Genomic DNA, 22,301 nt, shown 5'->3' with positions numbered 1-22,301 from the left:
AATGTCAGTTATTAGCCAGAACAAACTGTGAAGTGTCATGAGGTTGAAAGAACCGCAACAATAAGAATTATGTAAAATTTTATATATCATTCTTGTTTTGCTCATGTGGGGTGCTATATTTAGTGATCCGTATACTTATTTTTCATTCAGTTATTTATACATTCTACTTCAGACCTGATTTTGAACTATCAGGAATCTTGTCATATGTTCCTCCATTGTAATTTATTGTACCACCATACTTATTATGGGAATTAGAGTTAGTGAGAAAAATGAATGGAGAGAGGATTGTGATATCAGATTAAGGGGGGTGGCCACTAAAAAATATGAAAATTTCTGGAAAAAATTTATAGATCATATGGCATTTGATTAACTAAATATGGAGTATTATAAAAAGTTTTGCCTTAGTTTAGTAATTATGTGGCTTTCTCCACACATGGCCCTTGAAGTTCAATCTTATGATGTGTATAAAAAATATCCTCACTTGTTAACAAAAATTTTTAATGAACTTTTATTGAAAAAGCACTACTTAAGGAGGAGGAATGGGAGGGAGTGGTTGTAGAAGTGGGAGGGGCTAAGAAAATGACAGTGATGGGTGAGGAAAATAAAGGAGAAATAAAAGATGAAGTGCAGGTAGATATTAAGATGATGAGAGCAGATAAGGCACCTGGGTTACATAGGTGTCATGTGGAGTGTTTGAAGAAGGGAAGTATAGTAATAGTGGACTGGGTAGTAATGTTTAATATGCATCTGAGGGAGGGTAGAGTGCCAGAGGATTGCAGGTGTGCCTGTATAGTTCCAGTTTACATAGGAAAAGGGGACTAATTTGAGTATAGTAGTTTCAGAGGGATCAGTTTGTTGAGTATAGTTGGGAAGGCTTATGGGAGGGTTTTAATTGAGAGGATTAGGAGAAGAACAGAGGGAGGTGAGGAACAGAATGAGTTTAGGAAAGATAGGGGTGGCATTCTTAGATACACACTGGTATAAGTATGTAAAAATACAGTGGGTCAAGAGCAAGAATGTTTGGGTATAGGAACTTGCTGGAAATCAACTTCAGTAGTCTATATACCAAGTGTTTTTTTCTCCTTTACAAGGGAGGTAGTTAAAGTCAAAAGCCATATATCCACCCCTGCCCATTCCACTCCCATCCACCACCGTTTCCTCCCTCTCACCTTACCTCCTCATGGATGAAGGGCTATCCTTGCATCCCAGCATTCATAACACAGCAGAATAAAAGAAAAAAAAAAAAAAAAGATGCATATGGACAGATGTTAATAGAAGTGAAGGCAGTAAGGGAAACAAGGATAGACTATTTCAAAGAGTTATTGAATGTGAAGGAGGTAAGGAAAAGATTAATTGTGGCATTGAGAAGAGTTAGGAAAATGACAGCACAAGGAAAAGATGAGGTACAAAGAGCATAAAAATTATGAAATCAGCTTACTACGCAAGGTTGTACAATAACCTATCACCAATACCACTCATGATATCCACCCAAAAACTTATTCACATGTAGATCACTAAACAAGCTCTCCAAAACAGACCAAAATCAATACTCCACCAACACACTTCAAAAGGATGCTGATTACTTTTAAATTCTCTCTTTTCTGTCACTCATCTTAAGTGTCTCTTACCTCACCAATGACTCTACCTATTGATTTTTCTTTTCTTTTTCCTCGATTTTCTTCCATTCATGCCAAGAAAGTATGTTTTGGTTTGCCCATCTTTAGTCAAAAAGGAAGTACAAATTAGGTCTTCTTAAGGATCTATTTAAACCATAATCTTCTGCCTATATTTTCAGGTATATCAGTGTACTGGTGGAGCTGTGTCGTATGGAAGGAAGCCAGCATGGCGGCCTCATTGCCAGTCAACTTTTGGATGTTGCAATTCGTGTTGTTGCTGTACGTGAATTCACTGTGGGACAGATGGCACTCTTACTTGACAATGCTCATGTTATTGTTGGACCTGCAGCTGCTCGTTCCTCTATTGCAGAGGTGTTATATGCTGCATCTTGGATATGTGGCGAGTTTTCACAGTAAGTAGGCACTTTATTTCTACATTATATTATTACCCTAGTACATATACCTATATGTGTACATACATGTATACCAAAAGGCCTTTTCTCTCATACAAGCAGGTAGAACTATTCCCCCCATCCCACATCCATCCAAGACCCATTCATCACCCCTCCCATCTTAGTACCTTGTGAATGAAAAGTCATCCCTGTCATCCACCACTACTTGGGTCAGAAGCAATGCAGTAAGACAGAGTGTCTCCACAGCAGAGCCTGATAGCTGGAGCTGGTTTATCCCCACTGCTTCATTGTATGGGGAAACCCTGAACCCCCCCCATGTGCCTAAAAAAGTTAGAGCAGACGAGAACATCCCTGTAAGACCTATCATATCTTCATTCATGTACCCCCATTCTCCATTCACTGAAATTTTGCAATGTCTTCCTTGCTTGACAGAAATTCCACTTGCATCCAGTATCCTCTTTACCATCATCCATCTACATCCTTTAGGGTGGTACTCTCAAGTTCACTCCATTCATGTCTGCCTTACAATGATTTTGCTAGACTTTACTCATTCTCTTTGTACTGCCAGAACCTTATCACTCTTTGTGACATCTGTCTTTCTATTACCATTCAGTGCCTCACCACTATATTTCTCATTCTATCCTTGTAATGTACCATACTTCTCATACTCTTCATTTCAAGCAAATTTATGTTCTTTCTTTATGCCTATTGTAAATATCAAGTCCCAGTCCTGTAGTCCTTTGGGCAAACCACTCCTTCACACAACCTTCTGTGTGCATTCATCTCTAGATGCCTCTTTCTCATAACACTTATTATTCTCCCAGAGACACTTGCCTTCTGTATAATTCACCCCCACTTCTACTCCTCTATTCACTAGCGTATGTTATCCCAAATATTTAAAACTCCCTACTTCCTCTAGCTTCCCTGAATGCCACAGGTCTTTGGGAGAAACCAGGGGGTAATGGACTGATTGATCATCTCACACACACCTTTTCAAACTTAGCCACTAACTGATTCAGTCTACCCTGAGAATCAGCCATAAGTGCAGTGTTATCCACAAACAACAACTGGCTCACCTCCCACTTCCATCCACCCTCACTAACAAATTCAACTTTATATTCAGCACTCTTTCATTTACCTCTTCTCTTGATTTCCAATTGTTCCCCACTCATCCCAGTTTACCTTTACAATTGAAGTCATCCTCTGGGATTATGTTACTTTGTTCAGTCCTTTCCAGTCAGCAGTTATTTCTGATAACAGTAGAAATTAGGAGTCTCTTTGAATAGGTGAATAACATACTTATTTTTATTATACAGATACCTGTCCAATCCAAAAGCCACTCTTGAGTCAATGCTTAGAGGGAAAGTAGCATCTTTGCCAGGTCACATCCAAGCTGCCTACATTCAAAATATGTTTAAGTTATACACTAGAATTATCTCTATGGCTGAGGAAGAAGAAGACTCAGAAATGATGGAAGAGGTAGAGTGTGTGTGTATTTCTTTCTTTCGTGTTTTGAACACAAATGAATATTGTGTTTTTGTTCCTAGTGTGTGTTTTTTGTAAGTATTACATGGAATATTTTATCCTTAAAGGTAACAAACTTGTTGCTGGAGAGATTGCCTGTGTTTGCATCTTCTTGTGACTTGGAAGTGCAGGAAAGGGCATCATGCATGCTCCAGCTGGTCACCTTTGTTCATAAATGCCACAAGTGCCAAGACAGGGTGGGTTCAGACTTGGCATTGCTTGTGTCTGGGGAACTCAACCCTGTTGCCCCAAAGGCTCAAAAGAAGGTTCCTATTCCAGATGGGTGAGTCACTTATGTTGGTTTTGATTTTTCCTAGAACTGATGAAGTTTGGTACGATATATATGTTTATATATATATATTATATTTATTATTATTATTATTATTATTATTATTCTTTTTTTTTTTTTTTTTTTTTTACACTGTACCATGGTACATTTGAACTTTGTATTGGGGAGCTTCAAATTATTTTGTTTAGCTGGAGGAAGATTCCAGTCTGAGGAGGTATCATGCAGACTTCATTCCCTTCCACAACTGAATGAAATTATCAAATATTACTTAGAACAAAATTCTAAAACTATATCAGCATTGAAAATGTGTAAAATATAGTGGGTAAATGTATACAGAAATATGATTTTTATTAAAAAGTGTTTTAGATAAGTTGAAATGCATATGCCTTGGTTTGGCCTTTTCACCTAACTAAAGGGAAATGGTCTTTTATGGTATATGTATGAAATGCATGTCAATCCCCCCACATCCATCAAGAGGTGCAACCATGAGGGGTTGGCACTCAGTTTCCTTTTAACTTCATCTGTATTTCTTCCACTTTTTCACACATGCAATACTGACAACTGGCAACTCCTCTCCTCAGTAATGCTTTTAACCCCTTCCATACGGTGCCGCACACGTAGGCGTCATGAGGAGCAAGTGGATTCGCGACGCTGCCATATCGGCGTCTTGATTATATTTATTGTAGTCGCCCCTGTGTTTTTACATTCTCCCAAATGCGCCCTTAATCCCATTCTCTGTGGTTTTCAAAATTCGCGGGTGAAAGAGAGAACGATCGATATAAGCGGCGACTATATTTTATGATGCGAATATTATTTCGTTACGTCGTACGGCTGGCATTGGCTGCTGCTCGCGAGATTTAAGTCCCGTATTGAAGTGGTTAACTGGTGACAGAAACAGTCCCTCACTAAAGCAACACAAATTTTCTTTGTAGAGAGATGTGGAAGGTTCTGAGGACTGTTGCCAGCCTTTGTGGGGCTGTGGGTTATCTGCTTAGTAAAAGTGTAGGCTACAATTGATTGAGTGGTGATTAAGATAACGGAAGAACTACTTTGCATATGTAGCTCAGAGTATGGAAGTACAATTGAGGGACCTGTGATGGAAACCTACATAGGGTGGTCCTGCAAGATGGACAGTGAAGCTGTCCATTTTCAAAACCCATCATTCCCCTCATTTCCATTAGGAGTTGCATGACACTTGGCCTTTGGACTGGACCCAAGATCAACTTCTCCTGTATTACTTACAAGTTCTTCACACATGAGGAGCTGACAGCTGGCAACTCCTCTCCCTACCACTTTCTCCCAGTGATTTAGAAACAGTCCCACACTAATACAGTACAAACAAAAGTCCAGTATTTCTTCCCAGAAAGATCTATGGGAGGTTCCAAGGACCGTTTCCGACCATTGTGGGGATGTGGGTTTTTCCATTTAATGAAACTCAAGCTACAGTACATTAGATTTACATGTATCATTTAAATATTACATGTTTCATGTTTGATATTTACTAGCTTGGACTTGGATGCCTGGATCAATGAGCCACCATCTGAAAGTGAAGGAGAGGATGATGATGCCTTTAGTAATGACATATTCATAAAGGCAGATCATGCTAGTAAAGAGAAAAAGAATCACAAGCATGAGCCTACTGAAGAAGAATTACAGAAAGTGAGTATGTTGCTCACAACTTCTTCTCACATGTGTTATTTGGTAGATTGTATATCCATAGATATATATATTTTATAGCTTGTGTGCCATATTTTTCAAAGCAAAGTAGCTAGCCATTTGTTTTATAAGTTAATTATGTGATCCAGCGTCGTGACGCCAGACGAGCAGAGCAGGCAAGCAATCCATACTATGTCAAGTCCAGTCCATCTACTACAAGGGCCCCAATTTCAAACAATGTGGAAGAAATTCCGGTAACATCGTTAGACCTAAATGTGCCACTTAAGATTCCAGGTAAAGTATTTGTTTAAGCTTTCTTTTTAAGTTGTCATAAGGGCATATTGAATGATTTCAGACCATGTTTACTTACATTAAAGTCTGTGACCTACAGTAAATTGTGCATGAATAGATTCATTGTATGTGTATATGTATATACCAGTGGCTTTTTCCAAGCATGACATAAATCATGGTGGATGAAAGTTACAAAAAAGGGCAACATCAGTAACCTCACACCACTCCAGTTAGTTTCCTGCAACGACACATGGTGCTGGTATTCTTATCACCCTGACTAAAGAACATTAGAAAAGAAGTGGTATCCCAGGAGTGATACAGGGAAGATTTAAGAAGAGCAGCAGAAACAAGGGGCATGTACATACATACATACTGGCTTGATTGTGCAGTGGTACTGTTCTTGACCACTAATTCAGCGACCCAATTTTGAATCCTGCCCAGGGTTGGGGGGTGGGGGAATTCTTGTCCAAATAGGTAAATGCCACTTTTATTGATCTTAAAGTTATAGGATTCTCAGACAATTTTGTTTATTTGTTTATCAGAGGACAAGTCCTTTGAGATAATTACTCCCAGGTCTCTTTCAGATTCCACTTTCTTTACCTCCTTAGTTCCAATTGTATATTGTCCTGATATTTGTTTTTTTTTTTACTTTTATCAAACCCCATTATGCTACATATCGTAATGTTGAAGTCCACTTCCCACTTCTGACTCCAATTCCAAACCTTGTGCAGGTCTCTCTGTAGTGATTTGCAATCAGTTTCGGTTTTCACTTTCCTCAACTTGTTCATTCTCTCATTATAAATTTCTTTAAGTATATTTCATTTCTCTTCCATCCTTGTTTCTTCCTTTAGGAATTTTCCCCAGTTTGCATTACGAAAGAATTTTCCAAGTTTCTCAAAATCCATTTTGTTGTACATTGGTCTTCCTATTCTACGTTTCTCATTTCTTCTTAGGTCTAATTTTTCTCTTAGTTTAAATTCTATTAGTACATGGTCACTCTTTCCTATTGGTGTTTTGTAATCTATTCTGTCCACAATTTCAGGTTCTGACGCAAGTATTAAATCCAGTCTTGATGGTTCCTCATCGTTTCTGTATCTGGTATTTTCCTTTTTCCACTGAGTCATTGTGTATTCAATGGTCATGTCTAGCAGCATGTTGCCCCAGATGTCTTCTCCACCCTTTACTGTCATTTCTTCCCAACATATTTCTTTTGAATTAAGATCACCCATAATTTCTATATTTCCTCTTTCCTTTAGTACAGTGGTTCCCAAACTGTGGATAAATTACCCCCTGGGGGGGAGGTAACAAATTTTAGGGGGTAAAGGAGGGCTGACAAAATTTTTTAAAATTTAATTAAATAAAATAAAATCAAGAAAACATTACGGTACCCGGCATTAGGATTAAGGTTAACTTAGTACGTATAATTGTAAAACTGAAAAAAAAAGGTTGGGAACCACTGCTTTAGTATATCAGTCAGTTCATACTTAGTATCTTCCAACAGTTTGGAATGATCGTTTTCTGTCTAGGACTGTGTTTTGGGGGGTACATACTCTACTACAAATTTTCTACTTATCATGTAGTTGCTTTCAACTTTTGTCGTAATTGATTCTACATTGTTTTTTCCTTCTGTTATCTTTGTCACATTTAAGTCTTTCCTTGTCAAAAATAATACTCCTCCTCCCTGTTTTTTCTTTCTATTCTTCATCCAACAGTTGTATAGACCTTGTCCCACAGTATTTGGTGGTAGATTACTTTTTTATTTAGTTTCTACTGTTCCCATTATGTCTGGTTTTTCTAATGCCAGATAGTCTAGTTCATTCAGTGTGTGTGTGTATTTACCTAGTTGTATTTTACGGGAAGGGGAGCTATGCTTGTGGTGTCCCATTTTCATATCTCGTTTTATCTAGACTCTTTTTAAATTCATGCATCGTTTTTCCACACACCACATTCTCATCTAACCTGTTCCAAACATCTATTATCCTGTGGGGAAAGCTATTCTTTTTTAGGTCTCTTCTATAACTGTCTTTTTTGATTTTCTTTCCATGTCCTCTTGTATCTCCATACCATTTTATTAGATCCTCTCTATCAATAATTTCCATGCCTTTCATGATTCTATAAATAGTTATCAAGTCTCCTCTCTCTCTTCTTTGCTCTAATGTCTGTAGCTCAAGTTTTGCCAGCCTCTCCTCATATGATAATTCTGAGAGCGTTGGTGCCAATTTCGTAATTGCTCTTTGTATTCTTTCAAGTTTTATTATAACTTTTTTGTACTTGGTGACCACGTTGTCGCTGCATACTCCAATCTTGGTCTTATCAAAGTGACTAGTATTTTCTTCACCATTTCTTCATCCAGGTATATAAATGCATCTTTGATCTTATGAAATTATAAGTTTCTCCAAAAGTTTTGTTTATATGTTTCTCAGGGTACATATTAATCATAATAATGACTCCCTGGTCCTTCTCATTTTCTACTTTTTTAATTTCTTCCTCTCCCAATGTATATGTTTACTTTTTTCAACATTTTTGCATCGTCTGTGAAGAAGCTCATATAACTTTCAATTCCTTCATCCATATCATTAATATATATATAGCAAACATTATTGGGGCCAGTACTGTTCCTTGTGGAACTCCACTAATCACCTCATCCCAATTGGAATGTTTGTCTCTTATCACCACTCTCATTTTCCTTTCATGCAAGAAGTCTTCCATCCACTAGTAGTTTGCCCTGTATTCCTCCTACAGTTTCTAATTTCTAAAGCAGTTTCTTATGTGGCACCTAATCAAAAGCATTTTTCAGGTCTAGAAAGGCACAATCAGCCCATCCATGTCTTTCCTGTATTATGTTTATTAGTCTTGAATAGAAACACATCAAGTTTGTGACACATGATCTTCCTTGTCTAAATCCAGACTGCCTGGGATTTAGTACATTGTTTTTGTCCAAATGCTTTACCATCTAATTTTGATAATTCTTTCACAAATTTTAGCTGCTGTACTTGTAAGAGAGACTGGTCTATAGTTTGTAGGGTCTTTGTTTCCCCCCTTATATATTGGTACTATATTTGCTCTTTTCCAATGTTCTGAAACTTTTCCTTCCTTCAATGAACTGCTTATTAGACTATGTATTTTGTCTGTTAGTTCATCCTTGCATTCTCTCAAAATCCAGTTTGCTATTTCATCTGGACAATGCGATTTTCTGACACCAAGATTACTTAAGTGATTCATTATTTCTTTCCTTGTTACTTCTATCTCTTTCATAGGGGTGACTTCCTTCAATGAACTGCTTATTAGACTATGTATTTTGTCTGTTAGTTCATCCTTGCATTCTCTCAAAATCCAGTTTGCTATTTCATCTGGACAATGCGATTTTCTGACACCGAGATTACTCAAGTGATTCATTATTTCTTTCCTTGTTACTTCTATCTCTTTCATAGGGGTGACTTTCTCCTCCCACTCGACATCTCTAAGTTGTATGTTCTCCCTTGTAAACACTGATTTAAAATGCTTGTTCATAATTTCTGCCACTAATTCTTGTTTGTTTTTCAGTTTGTTGTTTACAAATCTATAAAATAATTTTGGTTGATCTTTACATTTTTCTATGACCTTGGATTCCTGAGCAGAACGTTGAACCCTTAATATTTTAGCATCAACACAGTCTTGGCTGATGTTCTAGGATGAGTTCTTGATTTCCTGTTGGTTTTTGTCCCACCCATTCTTATGTTTCATTTCCTTCATGGATGTTAGTTCTTTTAGCCTTGTCTTTCACTCATTTAGAAACCCCACAACCTCCAGTTAGGTTGATACATTGTATGTCACCTTTGTTATTCACAGCCTTTTGACTTCCACACATATGTTCCCCCTAAATAAAGTAGCTGTTGTCCTTCTTCATGACTGGGATTCTGATATTACACCAGGCTTGATGGTTTCCCACAAAGATGGCATATACTCTTTAAGATCATCTTCCCACTGCCTCCAATCCCCACCACCATTCATGTGTGTTTGTTTTAGACAGAGTAATACTTCTATTGTTTTCTTGTGTTAAAGGTATGACGTCCTTATCAAAATATCAAATAGTTGATGGTTGGGAAGGAAGTAGTTCCAAGAAGCACAAGAAGCGCAAGAAGAATCGCAAACATAGAGAGAGAGTATCATCCAGCAGTGAAGAGGTAATGGTACAACCTTTATTTTGGTTTCTTGTACTCTATACTCCCCTCAACAGTCATAATGCATCGGTCATATACAGACCTTTTGTATGTCAGTAATATACATACATACCTATACCAAAGGCTTTTTCCCCCATACACGGGGTGTAGCCAAAAAGAAAAAGTCCCAGAAATCACTCCCACCCATTTCGTTTCCCATATATTCCAGTGGACAGGATGCAGGGATGACTCATCATCCAGGAGGTGCCAAGATGTGAGGGAGGGAAGATGGTGGAGGGGAGTGGAGTTTGTAGGGGATGGAATGGGTGGGAGTGGTTTCAGTGCATTTTTCTTTTTGGCTACCTCCCATGTAAGGGGGCGAAAGCCTTTGATATATGTATGTATGTACTTCTCCTCATAACCCTCCCATAAGCCTTTCCAGTTACACTCAACAAACTGATCCCTCTGAAACTACTACATTCACATTTGTCCCCTTGTCCCCTGTAAAGTGGAATTATACAGGCACTCCTCCAGTCCTGGCACTCTACCCTCCCACAGACACACAAACAACCTCACCAGTCCACCATCATTGTCAGAGATTTTCAAATAAGTTATGTTATTAGTAATCTTGTTAAGCTTTCATTGTAGTATACAATCACATTAAACTGTCACCATGGAAACCTGTACATTTTATTGAACTGTATGGTATATATTGTCCATTAATAAGGATGCAATATGTAGTTTGTAAACTGTAGTTATGATTTATTGAGTGAAATGTAATGCCCTTTCAACTTTGTATTTCATAGTTTTTAATTTGATCTATTTATTGTTTTAAAGGAAACTCCACCAGTCCTTGTAGTTAACACAGATGCAGGAGAGATGCCAGAAGGAGCAAATATGTCTGATGAAGAAGACAATGATGGAAGACCTGAAGATGACCCACACCGTGCATTAGACATTAATTTGGATGAGTAAGTATTTTTTTCCATGGATATCCACCTTATTGCCTTTACATTCTCGGACTAAAATTTTAAGCTGTGAAAAACCTGAGTGCTTACATATTTATGAACATTGACTTGTTATGTAGGAGTAAAATTATTCTTTCAGTATTTCTCTTGTCTAATCTTGTTAGTTTTTCCAGAATCTTATTCTATGGGTACACACAACTTCATCTTGATTCTAATTGTGTATTGCTGTATATGGGACTAGTAATGGGCATCTACATGTGGATGTCCTACAAGATGGACATTGAAGCTGCCATTTCCAAAACTTGCCAACCTCCATTAGGAGGTGCAGCTTTGAGGGACTGATACAACATTCCAAAGTTTCTTCCCAGAACATAACACATACCAAAGGCTTTTTTCCCCCTTACACAGGAGGTAGCCAAAAGAAAAAGGCATAGAAACCACTCCCACCATTCCATCCCCTACATACTCCACTCCCCTCCACCCTCTTCCCTCCCTCTTATCTTGGCACCTCCTGGATGACGGGTCATTCTTGCATCTTGTCCAGTGCCCTGGGTCAGAAGCAGTGTCGCAAGACACAGCACATCCATAGCAAGGGTGCTTCATTAATTTGGCGACCCCCCCCCTCTCTGTCCCCTCATGCAGAAAAGGAGAAGACGGGGAGAAATCCCTTTGGGCTGCATAAATTTATTTCTCATACATACTCCCTCACCCCTCTATTCAGGTATTACAACAACGAAAGTCTATCAAGGATACATACCAGCTTCACCACTAACAAGTGGGCTTGGTTCTTTGTAAAATTGAGATTAGGACGGCAGTTAGCAGTCGACTCAAATCCTGTGGGAGTTAGATTAACCCTGAGGTTGAAGAATTTTGTAGTCTCAGTAGCGTAGTCAGTAGAAGCATAGACCTGCTAGCATGCAAGTCCTGGGTTCGAGTCCTGGGACAACTGTCGGAATTATTTGATTGACATCGTCGTCATTGGCAATTCTATTCAGGTATTAAAATGACGAAAGTCTATCAAGGATACGTATCAGCTTCACCACTACCTACAAGTGGGCTTGGTTCTTCATAAAATTGAGATTAGGATGGCAGTTAGCAGTCGACTCAAATCCTGTGGGAGTTAGATTAACCCCGAGGTTGAAGAATCTTATGGTCTCAGTAGCGTAGTTGGTAGAAGCATAGACCTGCTGGCATGCAAGTCCTGGGTTCGAGTCCTGGGACAACTGTCGGAATTATTTGATTGACATCGTCGTCATTGGCAATTCTGTTCACGTCTTTTAGTATGTATGTGTGTAGATTTGTTATGTGATATATGTTTTATTTGTTATAGGCCTTTGTCACCAGGCGAAACACTACCAACGAGAGTACACCGTGAAGTCAAGAGAGATGAAGACAAACCCAAGAAAGTGGAAGCAGATAATCAGAAGACAGATAAAAGTAAATCAAGTAGTAAAAAGAAGAAGAAGGAGAAGAAAGAAAATAAAAAGAGGAAAGAGAGTCACAAAAAGAGTAAAAAGGAGAAACCTCAGGAGGCTGATATTATATCTCTAGGAGATTCATTGCAGAATACCACAATACATCAAGAGAACCAGCCAGAACCAAATCACATAAATGGTGTAGAAGAAACCCAGGATAAGGTATGAGGTTTTGTTTTTATATGAATTAATCCATTCCATACTTGGTGGTGCCTATCTTTTTATTCTAGCTGTTGCCAGGCTATTATATTTATCTTTGTTGCACCCTTCAAGTATGGTATGGAATTAAGCCCCATAAAGATTAGTGATGTGTGTATTTACTTGGTTGTATTGTATGGGAAGGGGAGCTATGCTCATAGTGACCCATCTTTGTGTCTCGCAATATCTAGTTTGTTCTTAAGTTCTTGTATGGTGTTTGCACAAAGTATTGTTTCGTCCAATTTGTTCCAGACATCCACCACTCTATGTGGAAAACTATTTTTTTCAGATCTCTTTTATAACTATCCTTTATGAGTTTCTTTTCATTTCCCCTTGTTTTTCTTTTGTCACACTTCAACAAATCTTCTCAGCATGTGTGTATTTACCTAGTTGTATTTTACAGGAAGGGGAGCTATAGTTGTGGTGACCCATTTTTGTATCTCACAATATCAAGTATGTTCTTAAATTCTTGTATTGTGTTTGCACACACCATTTTTTTTGTCCAATTTGTCCCAGATATCTATCACTGTGTGTAAGAAATTGTTCTTTTTCAGATCTCTTCTGTAACTGTCCTTTTTGAGTTTCATTAAATGTCCTTTTGTTTTTCCTCTGTCCCACTTTAATAAGTCCTCTCTATCAAGGCATTCTTTTCCTTTCATAATTCTGTAGATGATTAGTAGGTCCCCTCATTCTCTTCTTTGTTCCAGGGTTGGCAATTCCAATTCGGCCAGTCTTTGTTCATATGTCAAGTTTGAAAGTGTTGGGGGCCATCTTTGTCGTTGCTCTTTGTATTCTTTCTAATTTTCTTACATTCTTTTTTGTACTGCATATTCCAGTTTTGGCCTTATCAGTGTTTGTAATATTTTTTTTTTTATCATTTCCTTATCCAGGAAAGGAACTAACACTCATCGGGTCACATCTACTCAATGATTTATTATACCTAGCCTCAAGTTCATGTGGCTCCAACTTAGTTTATATCTTTTATTTCCAATTATCATATTTAGATTTGAATTCATGTATTATATCAACTTGGGCTATATCACCTTCCAAGCTATTCCTAGTATTTATGCATCAGTATGGAAAACTATATTTCTTCTTGGTTTGTTCTCATGACTTTGTAAAGCCCTTGTATCCTTAATCAAGAGATCGCATCTGTCAATGTAATATATCTCTTTTAGCGACCTGAATAATATAATCATATAATCACTTTTTCTATGATCTTTCAAAGTTGGCAGACTGTACTTTTAGTCTGTTCTTATGGTTTATCTGCCAGGCTGGGAACCACTTTGATCTTCAGCAGTCATATCTCTCATACAATCCTACTGATATGTCATTATTTCCTCCTTTTCACTTACGGAGAGCTGACAGCTTCTACTTCTAGAACTTGGTGATATGGAAACAGATAGGTTACAGGAGTGCCTGAGGACTGTTGCAGACTTCTGTGGAGTTATACATTTCCTGTCAATGAAATTGGAGGCAACATTTTCTAAGTATAGAAATATGGCATAACTAGAGGAACTTATTTTTTTTTTCATTTGACTCATCAGGACATGGATATCTGGTTATCTCCTGAAGTACCTGAAAATCAAGTTTGTGAAGGAATAATGGACCAAACTGTTGAAGCTGAAGAAAAGAAACAAGATGAGGTAAGTTAAATGTTTTCAAGTAAATTACAGATCATAAGTTAGGTGGCTTGAATTGGTTATATTGATAAATGGCAATTAATGTATGAGGAAAATAGGTTATGGAAATTAAGATTAGGTACCTACAAGTGATGGTCCTGAGAACTAATTGTCAGAATGATCTCCATGCGACCCATCTTCAAAGCTCGCCAACATCCTCACTTTTACCTGGAGGTGTGGCTGACACCCTATCCAAGATTTGCATGTGTTGTATTGGATTGATATGTGTATAATTGATGAGGTTTTTAATTATTGGGTATGTGTAGGTTGGAATGAAATAAGAAGGGAAAAGAGCAAGTATATTTTGGGCCTTTTGAAACCAGATACTGGGCTCTTTGGGCTGCACCTCCAGTTAGATTTAGGGGTTGATGACTCATCACACCCATATGGGTAGTTGCAAGTTGGCAACACCATGAGACCTGCAATATTTGATGTGGATTGTTTATAATATTTCAAGGCAGTATGTGTAGACAGATCATGGCTTACCAAATCTTACAGGGTCATCTTGAAAAGACCATAGCATTTAAAGTTTGATATTTCCTTCTCATTTATTTTAACTTTATAAATTTGACTTGATCTTCATGTTTTCAAAATAGACACCAGCAACTGTTAGTAAAAAGAAGAAAAAGAAAGAAAAGAAAGAAAAGGAGAAGAGCAAAAAGGAGAGAAGTTCAAAGAAGTCAACAGCTAGAGACAGAACAGAGTATGAAGAAGCTAATGGTAGCATATGTCAAGAATTACAGGAAAGTATACCAATGCCTGAGGAGACTGTTAATCCTGTCAAACCTTGTGTAAAGTTAATGGCTGAAGATTCACATCTACGACTGGTAAGGTCTTATGTAGTTTTTATGTTTGTTATTCTGTAATTACATGGTAGAATGTAACTTGTAACAAAGAAGAACATTTTATTTATATATATATACCAAGAGCTTTTTCCCTCCTATAAGGGAGATAGCCAAGTCAAAGGCACATACCCACTCCCACCCATTCCACTCCCCTCCACCACCCCTTCCTTCCTTTCATCTTAGCTCCTCATGGATGATGGGTCATCCCTATATCCTGCCCACTGCCCTGGGTCAGAAGCAATGTAATAAGACAGTACATCCACAGCAAGGCCACATCACTTAATTTGTGACCCCCCCGTTCTCCGTCCCCTCATGTAGAAAAAGAGAAAACAGAGAGAGAGATCCCCTCTGGCTGCTTCAGTATATCATTCACACATAAGCATCCACTTCCCCCCCATCCCCCACCCCTCCCTTACTTGCATAACAGTATCATCTATACACAGGCACTCTCCTCTTATCCCCATCTCCAGTCTTCTCCCTTCTTTGCTCAACTCCCCCTCACTCCATCCATCCATCCCATCCTTGGTCATCCCCTCAGATTCATTCTCTACACCTCTGCCTTCCACACCTCTTTTACTACTCTTTCATCACTTATTCTTTCAATGTATCCAAACCTGCTCTTTCATCAGCCTTATCTGTCATCTCCTTTTCCACTCCTGGTCTCCTCCTCACCTTTTTGTTTCTCACTCTATCCAACCTATTATACCATACTTCTCAGACATTTCATCTCAAACACATTCAAACTTTTCCTTGCTGCCTCTCTTAAATTCCAAGTCTCTGCCCCTCTGTGCTATCTTGAATAGAACATTTTATAACCACTATTTATGCATTACAGCTTTATAGTATGGAAGCCATGGAAGGAGTCATGGCACAGGTGGTGACTCATGTGACCTTTACCAATTTAGCATCTTCACCCATCAGTAATCTGGTGTTACACTTGCCAGACACCAAGTCCATAAAAATGATTCGCACCGTAAGTATGCTCAAGTTTACAAATTGTTTTGGAATTTTATATGCATATTAAGTAAAGAAAAAATATTTTAGGGTGATTTTTTTTTTACCGAGTCAGGATAAATTTGCTAATGGAACTAATTAGATCTTACATTTTTGGTGATCCTGTGATATGGATGTTGAGAATCATTTTACTCACTACTGTCTTTAGAATCCATCCTCATCCTCATCTCCACAACTACACTTCCATGGCTGGCACTCCATCTTCTAGCTGTCTGTTGTTGTTGTTGTCGTTCCCTAGACTGTCTGTCCGAGCAGTCCCATCTCCCCAAGGAATGCCACAGCCGAAACTGGGTTTTCCCACAAATCCTTTATGTCTAGCTGTCTGTTCCTGCCTGTGGTTCGTGCTCAAGTGCCTTCCTTATTGCCCATTGTAGTTTGCACTATTTCTTTAGCTTTGTCATCCTTTCATTTCTTGTTTTTGTTTTACCAGTAGATGTTCCCCTTGCGACCCAACTACTGTAATACATTTTCATTTGTTTACCAAATCTTTTATCAGTGTTTCTCTACTTTTAAGTACTTGTGTCTCCTCAACATCTTCCATTTTCTTGTCTTGTAATTTTAACCACCTGCACCTTTTTTGATTTGTTTGCTTTTTCTCTAGTCTTTCCATTACTTTGCTATACAGTGTCCTTTAGCTTAAATAATTCTTTTAACTTGTTATTTTCACATGTTAACCTCTCAAGTTCTGACATAATGATTCCTTTCTTAATGTAATTTCACTCAATATACCATTTAGATAATCTATTTTAACTGGTCAAACATTTCTTTCCTGAGTGCTTTCATTTCATCTCTGGTCTTAACCATCTCCACCAGTACTTTTCTTAGTATTTCACTCATAGTTGCCATTCTGGTCTTAGGTTATGTATCTCCACCATAGATTTTCCATAATCACCATCGAACATGTACTTGCTGTCAGCAGTCAATTAACTGTTTTCATCATTGGTCACCATAGTTGAGAATAATTTGAAATTTACTTGCCTTCCAAAGAATCAATAGCTGTTATATTCTTTCTGCTATTTTTGTATATGTACTACTCAAAGATTTATAACCTACCACCTATACCACACAAAAGCACATACACACACTCAGATCACTAAATGAGCCCTTCAAGACAGACTGCCAAACTTGGTACTCCAGCAGCAATAGCATAAAAAAAAAAATATATATATATATATATATATACATATATATATATATATATATATATATATATATATATATATATATATATATATATATATACACACAGCCACTATCTGAGTTACAACCTAGATAGGTTCCGACCAACCAGTCGTAAGTCGGATTGGTCATAAGTCGGATCCTATTCAAAATGGCCGACATGAGGGTTCTACTCTAGGATACACGATATCAATCCGTTGCATTTTTAAGTAACTTTTTCTATTGAATACTATTAGATACAAGCTGTTTACTGTTTATTTATCAATGCTTTTTAGTTTCATTTTTATAATTTTTTCTATTTTTTTTAATGTTTTAATACTGTACTGTATTTCAGTATATATACATATGCAGGTACTGTATGTATATACTATACCTGTATACACACACACACACACACCTGTATTAAATATAACCTTGCTTACCATTTTTAAGTTTTTTGAATTGTAGTTTCCTTTTAATAATTTTTTCTTAATTCTTCAATTGTTGTATGTACTCTAAATATATGTGAATTTTAAGATCTATTTTTCTCATCCATTTCAAACCATTCTAAGCGTGAGATATAGGTACAGCACCAACTGCAACAGCACTGTAGGAGAGAAGCCAAACGCAGAGTATGGGATCCAATGTATTTAACGTTACGCCCAGCAGGGCTTCTCCCAAAATAACATAGTGGACTTTTTTAAGGCTGTCGACCCATAAGGGGGTCATTAAGCCTGGTGTGATTTTTTTTTTTTTTTTTAAACACCAGTTTCATGTTCCTTTCTCCCCTGCAAGCTTGGGTTATTTCTGAAGAAGCCCTGGTGGGTGAAACGTTAAATACATTGGATCTAGTACTCTGCGTTTGGCTTCTCTCCTACAGTTGTATACAGTATTGTTTTCAGTTGCTTAGTTGTTAATATGATATGGTAAGTTAAAGAAAGAAAATACTTATTATAGTGTATTCGTATTAGTAAACTCATAATAGGCATCAGCTAGACGTGGTCGTAAGTACGTAAATATCCTTCATCCATAACTTATCAAACTCTTCCACAAATGCCTTGGCTGCAGGCACATCACTGCTAGCAGCCTCACCTTTTGACAACATGTGGTAAACCTGGTAACGCTCTCGAAAGCAACAAAACCACCCAGCACTCACTATGAACTCATGTGAAGCGTATTCTTCACCTGCACATTCTTTCAACATGTGAAATTAACTTGTAGCCTTACTTTGCACTGCTTGCAACGTCACTCTCACATTTCTTTGCCTATTATCTTCCAACCACGTGTAAAATAACTTTTCCATCTCTCCCATAACTGCCGTACACGATGCAGGTTGCCACAACTATCTTACACGCTGTGCTGCCAGACATGTACAGTAAACTCATAATAGGCATCTGCTAGATGTGGTCGTAAGTACGGGTGGTCGTAACTCCTGTACGTCGTAACTCGGATAGTGACTGTATATATATATTATATATACATACATACATATACCAAGGCTTTTTCCCCCTTCCAAGGGAGGTAGCCACAAAAGGAAAGGCATAAAAACACTCCCACCCATTTCATCCCTAAATACACTCCACACCCCTCCCACCCTTCCTCTCATCTGAGCACCTCCTGGATGACGGGTCATCCCTGAACCCTGCCCACCGCCCTGGGTCAGAAGCAGTGTCGCAAGACACAGTACATCCACAGCAAGGCCGCTTCATTTAATCGGCGACCCCCCCTCTCCGTCCCCCTTTGCATATAAGGAGAGGACGGGGAGAAATCCCTTCGGGCTGCGTCAAAATTTACTCACACATACTACCCCACCCCCCACCCCCCCGCCTATTCCTCCTCATGCAGTCACAACATCATCCATATACAACCATTCTCCACTCACCTCTGTCTTCCGTCCTCTCCCTTCCTTCCTCAACAGACATTCCCCTCTTCCCCAAAGCCCCCTTCACCCCATCCATCCACCTCATCCTAGGACGTCCCCTCATGTTCACTCCCTCCACATCTGCCTTCCATACCTCTTTTACTAGTCTTTCTTCACTCATTCTTTCCATGTGTCCAAACCATCCTAATATTCTTTCATCAACCCTCTCTCCCAAATCCTTTTTCACCCCTGTTCTCCTCCTCACCTCCTCATTTCTCACTCTATCTAGCCTAGTAACCCCCACCATACTTCTCAGACACCTCATCTCAAACACATTCAAACTCCTTCTCTCTTCTTCTCTTATGTTCCACGTTTCTGCCCCATACAGTGCTGTTGGCACAATCACTCCTTCATACAGTCTCCTCTTCGCATCCATTCCCAAATGTCTATTTCTCATTACACTCTTTAAACCACCAAGGCATTTACTCGCTTCTCTCAATCTACATTCTACCTCCACCTTCACTCCACCTTTTCCTGCTACACTTGCACCCAAGTATCTAAAACTATCCACTTCCTCCAGTCGCTCTCCCTTAATGTTCACTTCCAGTCTACTGCCACTTTCACCCCTTGTACATCTCATCACCTTACTTTTACCCACATTTATCTTTAGCTTTCTTCTATCACATACTCTCCCAAACTCTGCCACCAGCTTCCTCAATCCCTCCTCTGACCCTGCCACAAGCGCAGTGTCGTCCGCAAACAACAGCTGGCTCACCTCCCACTTTTCTCCATTTTCTTTAACCATCTCCAATCCCTGACTCACTACCCTAGCATTCACCTCTCGCACCACCCCATCCATGTATAAGTTGAACAGCCAGGGCGACATAACGCATCCTTGACGAAGTCCCACCTTTACTTCAAACCACTCACTCTCTCCATTTCCAATCCTAACACATGCTCTACTACTCACATAAAAACTCTTGACAGCTCCCAAAAGCTTTCCTCCTATCCCATAAATCTGCATAACCTCCCACAGTGCCTTTCTGTCTACCCTATCATAAGCCTTTTCCAGATCCATAAAAGCCCAAAAAACATCCTTCCCCTTTCCTATAGCTTTCTCACATATCTGTCTTACCACAAAGATCTGATCTACACAACCTCTACCCGTCCTAAATCCACACTGTTCCTCACCAATTACTCCTGTTCCTCTCCTAATCCTCTCAATTAAGATTCTCCCATAAGCCTTCCCTACTACACTCAACAGGCTAATCCCTCTGTAATTACTACATTCACACTTGTCCCCTTTTCCCTTGTAAAGAGGAACTATACAGGCACTACTCCAGTCCTCCGGTACTTTACCCTCTCTCCAGCAAACATTAAATAATCTCACCAACCAGTCCACCATCACTGAACCTCCCTTTTTCAGACATTCTGCATGACATCCATCCAGACCAGGTGCCTTACCTGCTTTCATCATCTTTACAACTGCCTTCACCTCATCCTTCCTTATTTCTCCTCCGTTCTCCTCACTCATCACTCTCATTTTCTTCGTATTTCCCACTGCAGCTATCTTTCCTTCCCTATCCTCCTTCACATTTAGCAACTCCCTAAAATATTCTGCCCATCTTCCCCTCACTGCCATCTCTTCCATTATCAACTCTCCATCTGTACCTTTTACCTTTTCTTCCCTACTTGATTCGCCTCCTCTTCCTCTCTTAATTTCTTTCCAAAACATCTTTTTATTACTTTCAAAATTTTCTGTCATACTCCTACCCCATTTCACATCTGCTCTCCTCTTTGCCTCCTTTACCTTTTGCTTTACTTCTCTTTTCTTTTCTTTGTACGTCTCATATGACTCCCCTGTCCTCTTTTGTAACCAATCTGTGAATGCTCGCTTCTTCTCTTCTACAACCTTCTTTGTTTCCTCATCCCACCATTCACTACCCTTTCTTCTATTTCCCCCTGTCCTTCTTGTTCCACACACCATCCTTGCACACTTTAAGACTCCCTCCTTGAACCATCCCCATTCCTCCTCCACACCCATCTCTGCTCTATCCTTTACTCCCTCCCACTCCTCCTTCAGCTTCTTTTCGTACTCCTTCTCCTTTTCCTTTTCATTCAAGGAGTTCACTCTAAGAACCTCCCTACCTTTTGTCCCTTTCCTCCTTCTCCATCTATCCTCCACTCTCAACTTACCTTCCACCAAAAAATGATCTGATATTCCCCCACCTTCTCCCCTTAGCACATGTACATCCTTAACTCTTCCTATCATAATCCTATTTACCACTACATAATCCATTAGCGCTCTATCTACCACCCTTCCCTCCACCACCCTCTCCCATGTGTACTTATGCTTGACTTTCTTCCGAAACACTGTATTTGCTATCATCAACTCTCTTTCTAGACACATTTCCACCATCAACTCTCCACTACGATTCTTTCCTGGAACTCCACACTTCCCAACCACTCCATCGATTGGACCATTTCCCACTCTAGCATTAAGGTCTCCCAGTACTATTACATTGACATTTCTTCCTAAACCCTCTATGCACTCATTTAAATCTATCCAAAAGGCCTCCCTTTCTTCCATGCTCTTCTCACTGCCCGGCCCATATGCACTTACAACGACCCACATCTCCTTTCCCAGTTTCACCTTCATCCACATTATCCTTGAGGAAACCTCCTTCCACTCCACTACCCCTTTACCTATCTCCTCACTTACAAGAATAGCCACCCCTTCCCTCCCTCGCCCTCTCTTCACTCCTGATAACCTCCCACTTACACTCCCAAACATACACTCACCCTTCCCTTTCAACTTAGTTTCACTCAAAGCCAACACATCCAACTTTCTTCTCACAAACATACTACCTATCTCTTCCCTTTTACTCTCATCTGTACCACATCCACGCACATTAAAAGACCCAAACCTTAGGGTGCTGGCCCGAGGCCCGCCAGCACCCCTTATGCCTTCACTTTTGTCTTTAGGATGTGTGCCCCGTGGGGCTACAGGGAGAAGGATGCCTAGTCCCTCTCCCCGTCCCTTTCTTCTCGCCTCTTACGATCCAAGTGGGAAAACTTGGTGGCAGTATTCTTTTCCCCCACCACAGGGAATTCCCCCAATCAGAAAGAGAATACTCAGAGAAATGGTACAGGACAGCAACAAGGGGTTGGG

The 22,301-nt window shown here is 39.2% G+C and overlaps 1 protein-coding gene across 5 annotated transcripts in view; it reads left to right on the top strand.

Moving 5' to 3' along the window:
• The window catches only part of g (adaptor-related protein complex 3, delta 1 subunit-like garnet), a 98,670-nt gene that overhangs the window by 64,942 nt on the left and 11,427 nt on the right, over positions 1-22,301 (top strand). For 3 of the 5 annotated variants that reach the window (XM_076204547.1, XM_076204543.1, XM_076204544.1), the window contains exons 12-22: positions 1,796-2,029; positions 3,346-3,517; positions 3,622-3,836; positions 5,348-5,501; positions 5,648-5,792; positions 9,831-9,952; positions 10,766-10,899; positions 12,227-12,533; positions 14,117-14,215; positions 14,848-15,078; positions 15,932-16,069. In XM_076204547.1, the coding sequence (XP_076060662.1) occupies positions 1,796-2,029; positions 3,346-3,517; positions 3,622-3,836; positions 5,348-5,501; positions 5,648-5,792; positions 9,831-9,952; positions 10,766-10,899; positions 12,227-12,533; positions 14,117-14,215; positions 14,848-15,078; positions 15,932-16,069 (1,951 nt within the window). The remainder of the gene's footprint in view (positions 1-1,795; positions 2,030-3,345; positions 3,518-3,621; positions 3,837-5,347; positions 5,502-5,647; positions 5,793-9,830; positions 9,953-10,765; positions 10,900-12,226; positions 12,534-14,116; positions 14,216-14,847; positions 15,079-15,931; positions 16,070-22,301) is intronic. The other 2 variants (XM_076204545.1, XM_076204546.1) reach the window with 1 other exon arrangement.

This window comes from Oratosquilla oratoria, chromosome 21 (genome assembly GCF_046742065.1).
Source record: "Oratosquilla oratoria isolate Oo_2021 chromosome 21, ASM4674206v1, whole genome shotgun sequence".
Taxonomy (NCBI): Eukaryota; Metazoa; Arthropoda; class Malacostraca; order Stomatopoda; family Squillidae; genus Oratosquilla; species Oratosquilla oratoria.
Note: the sequence above shows the minus strand (reverse complement) of the source record. Positions and strands in the feature narration are given on the sequence as shown.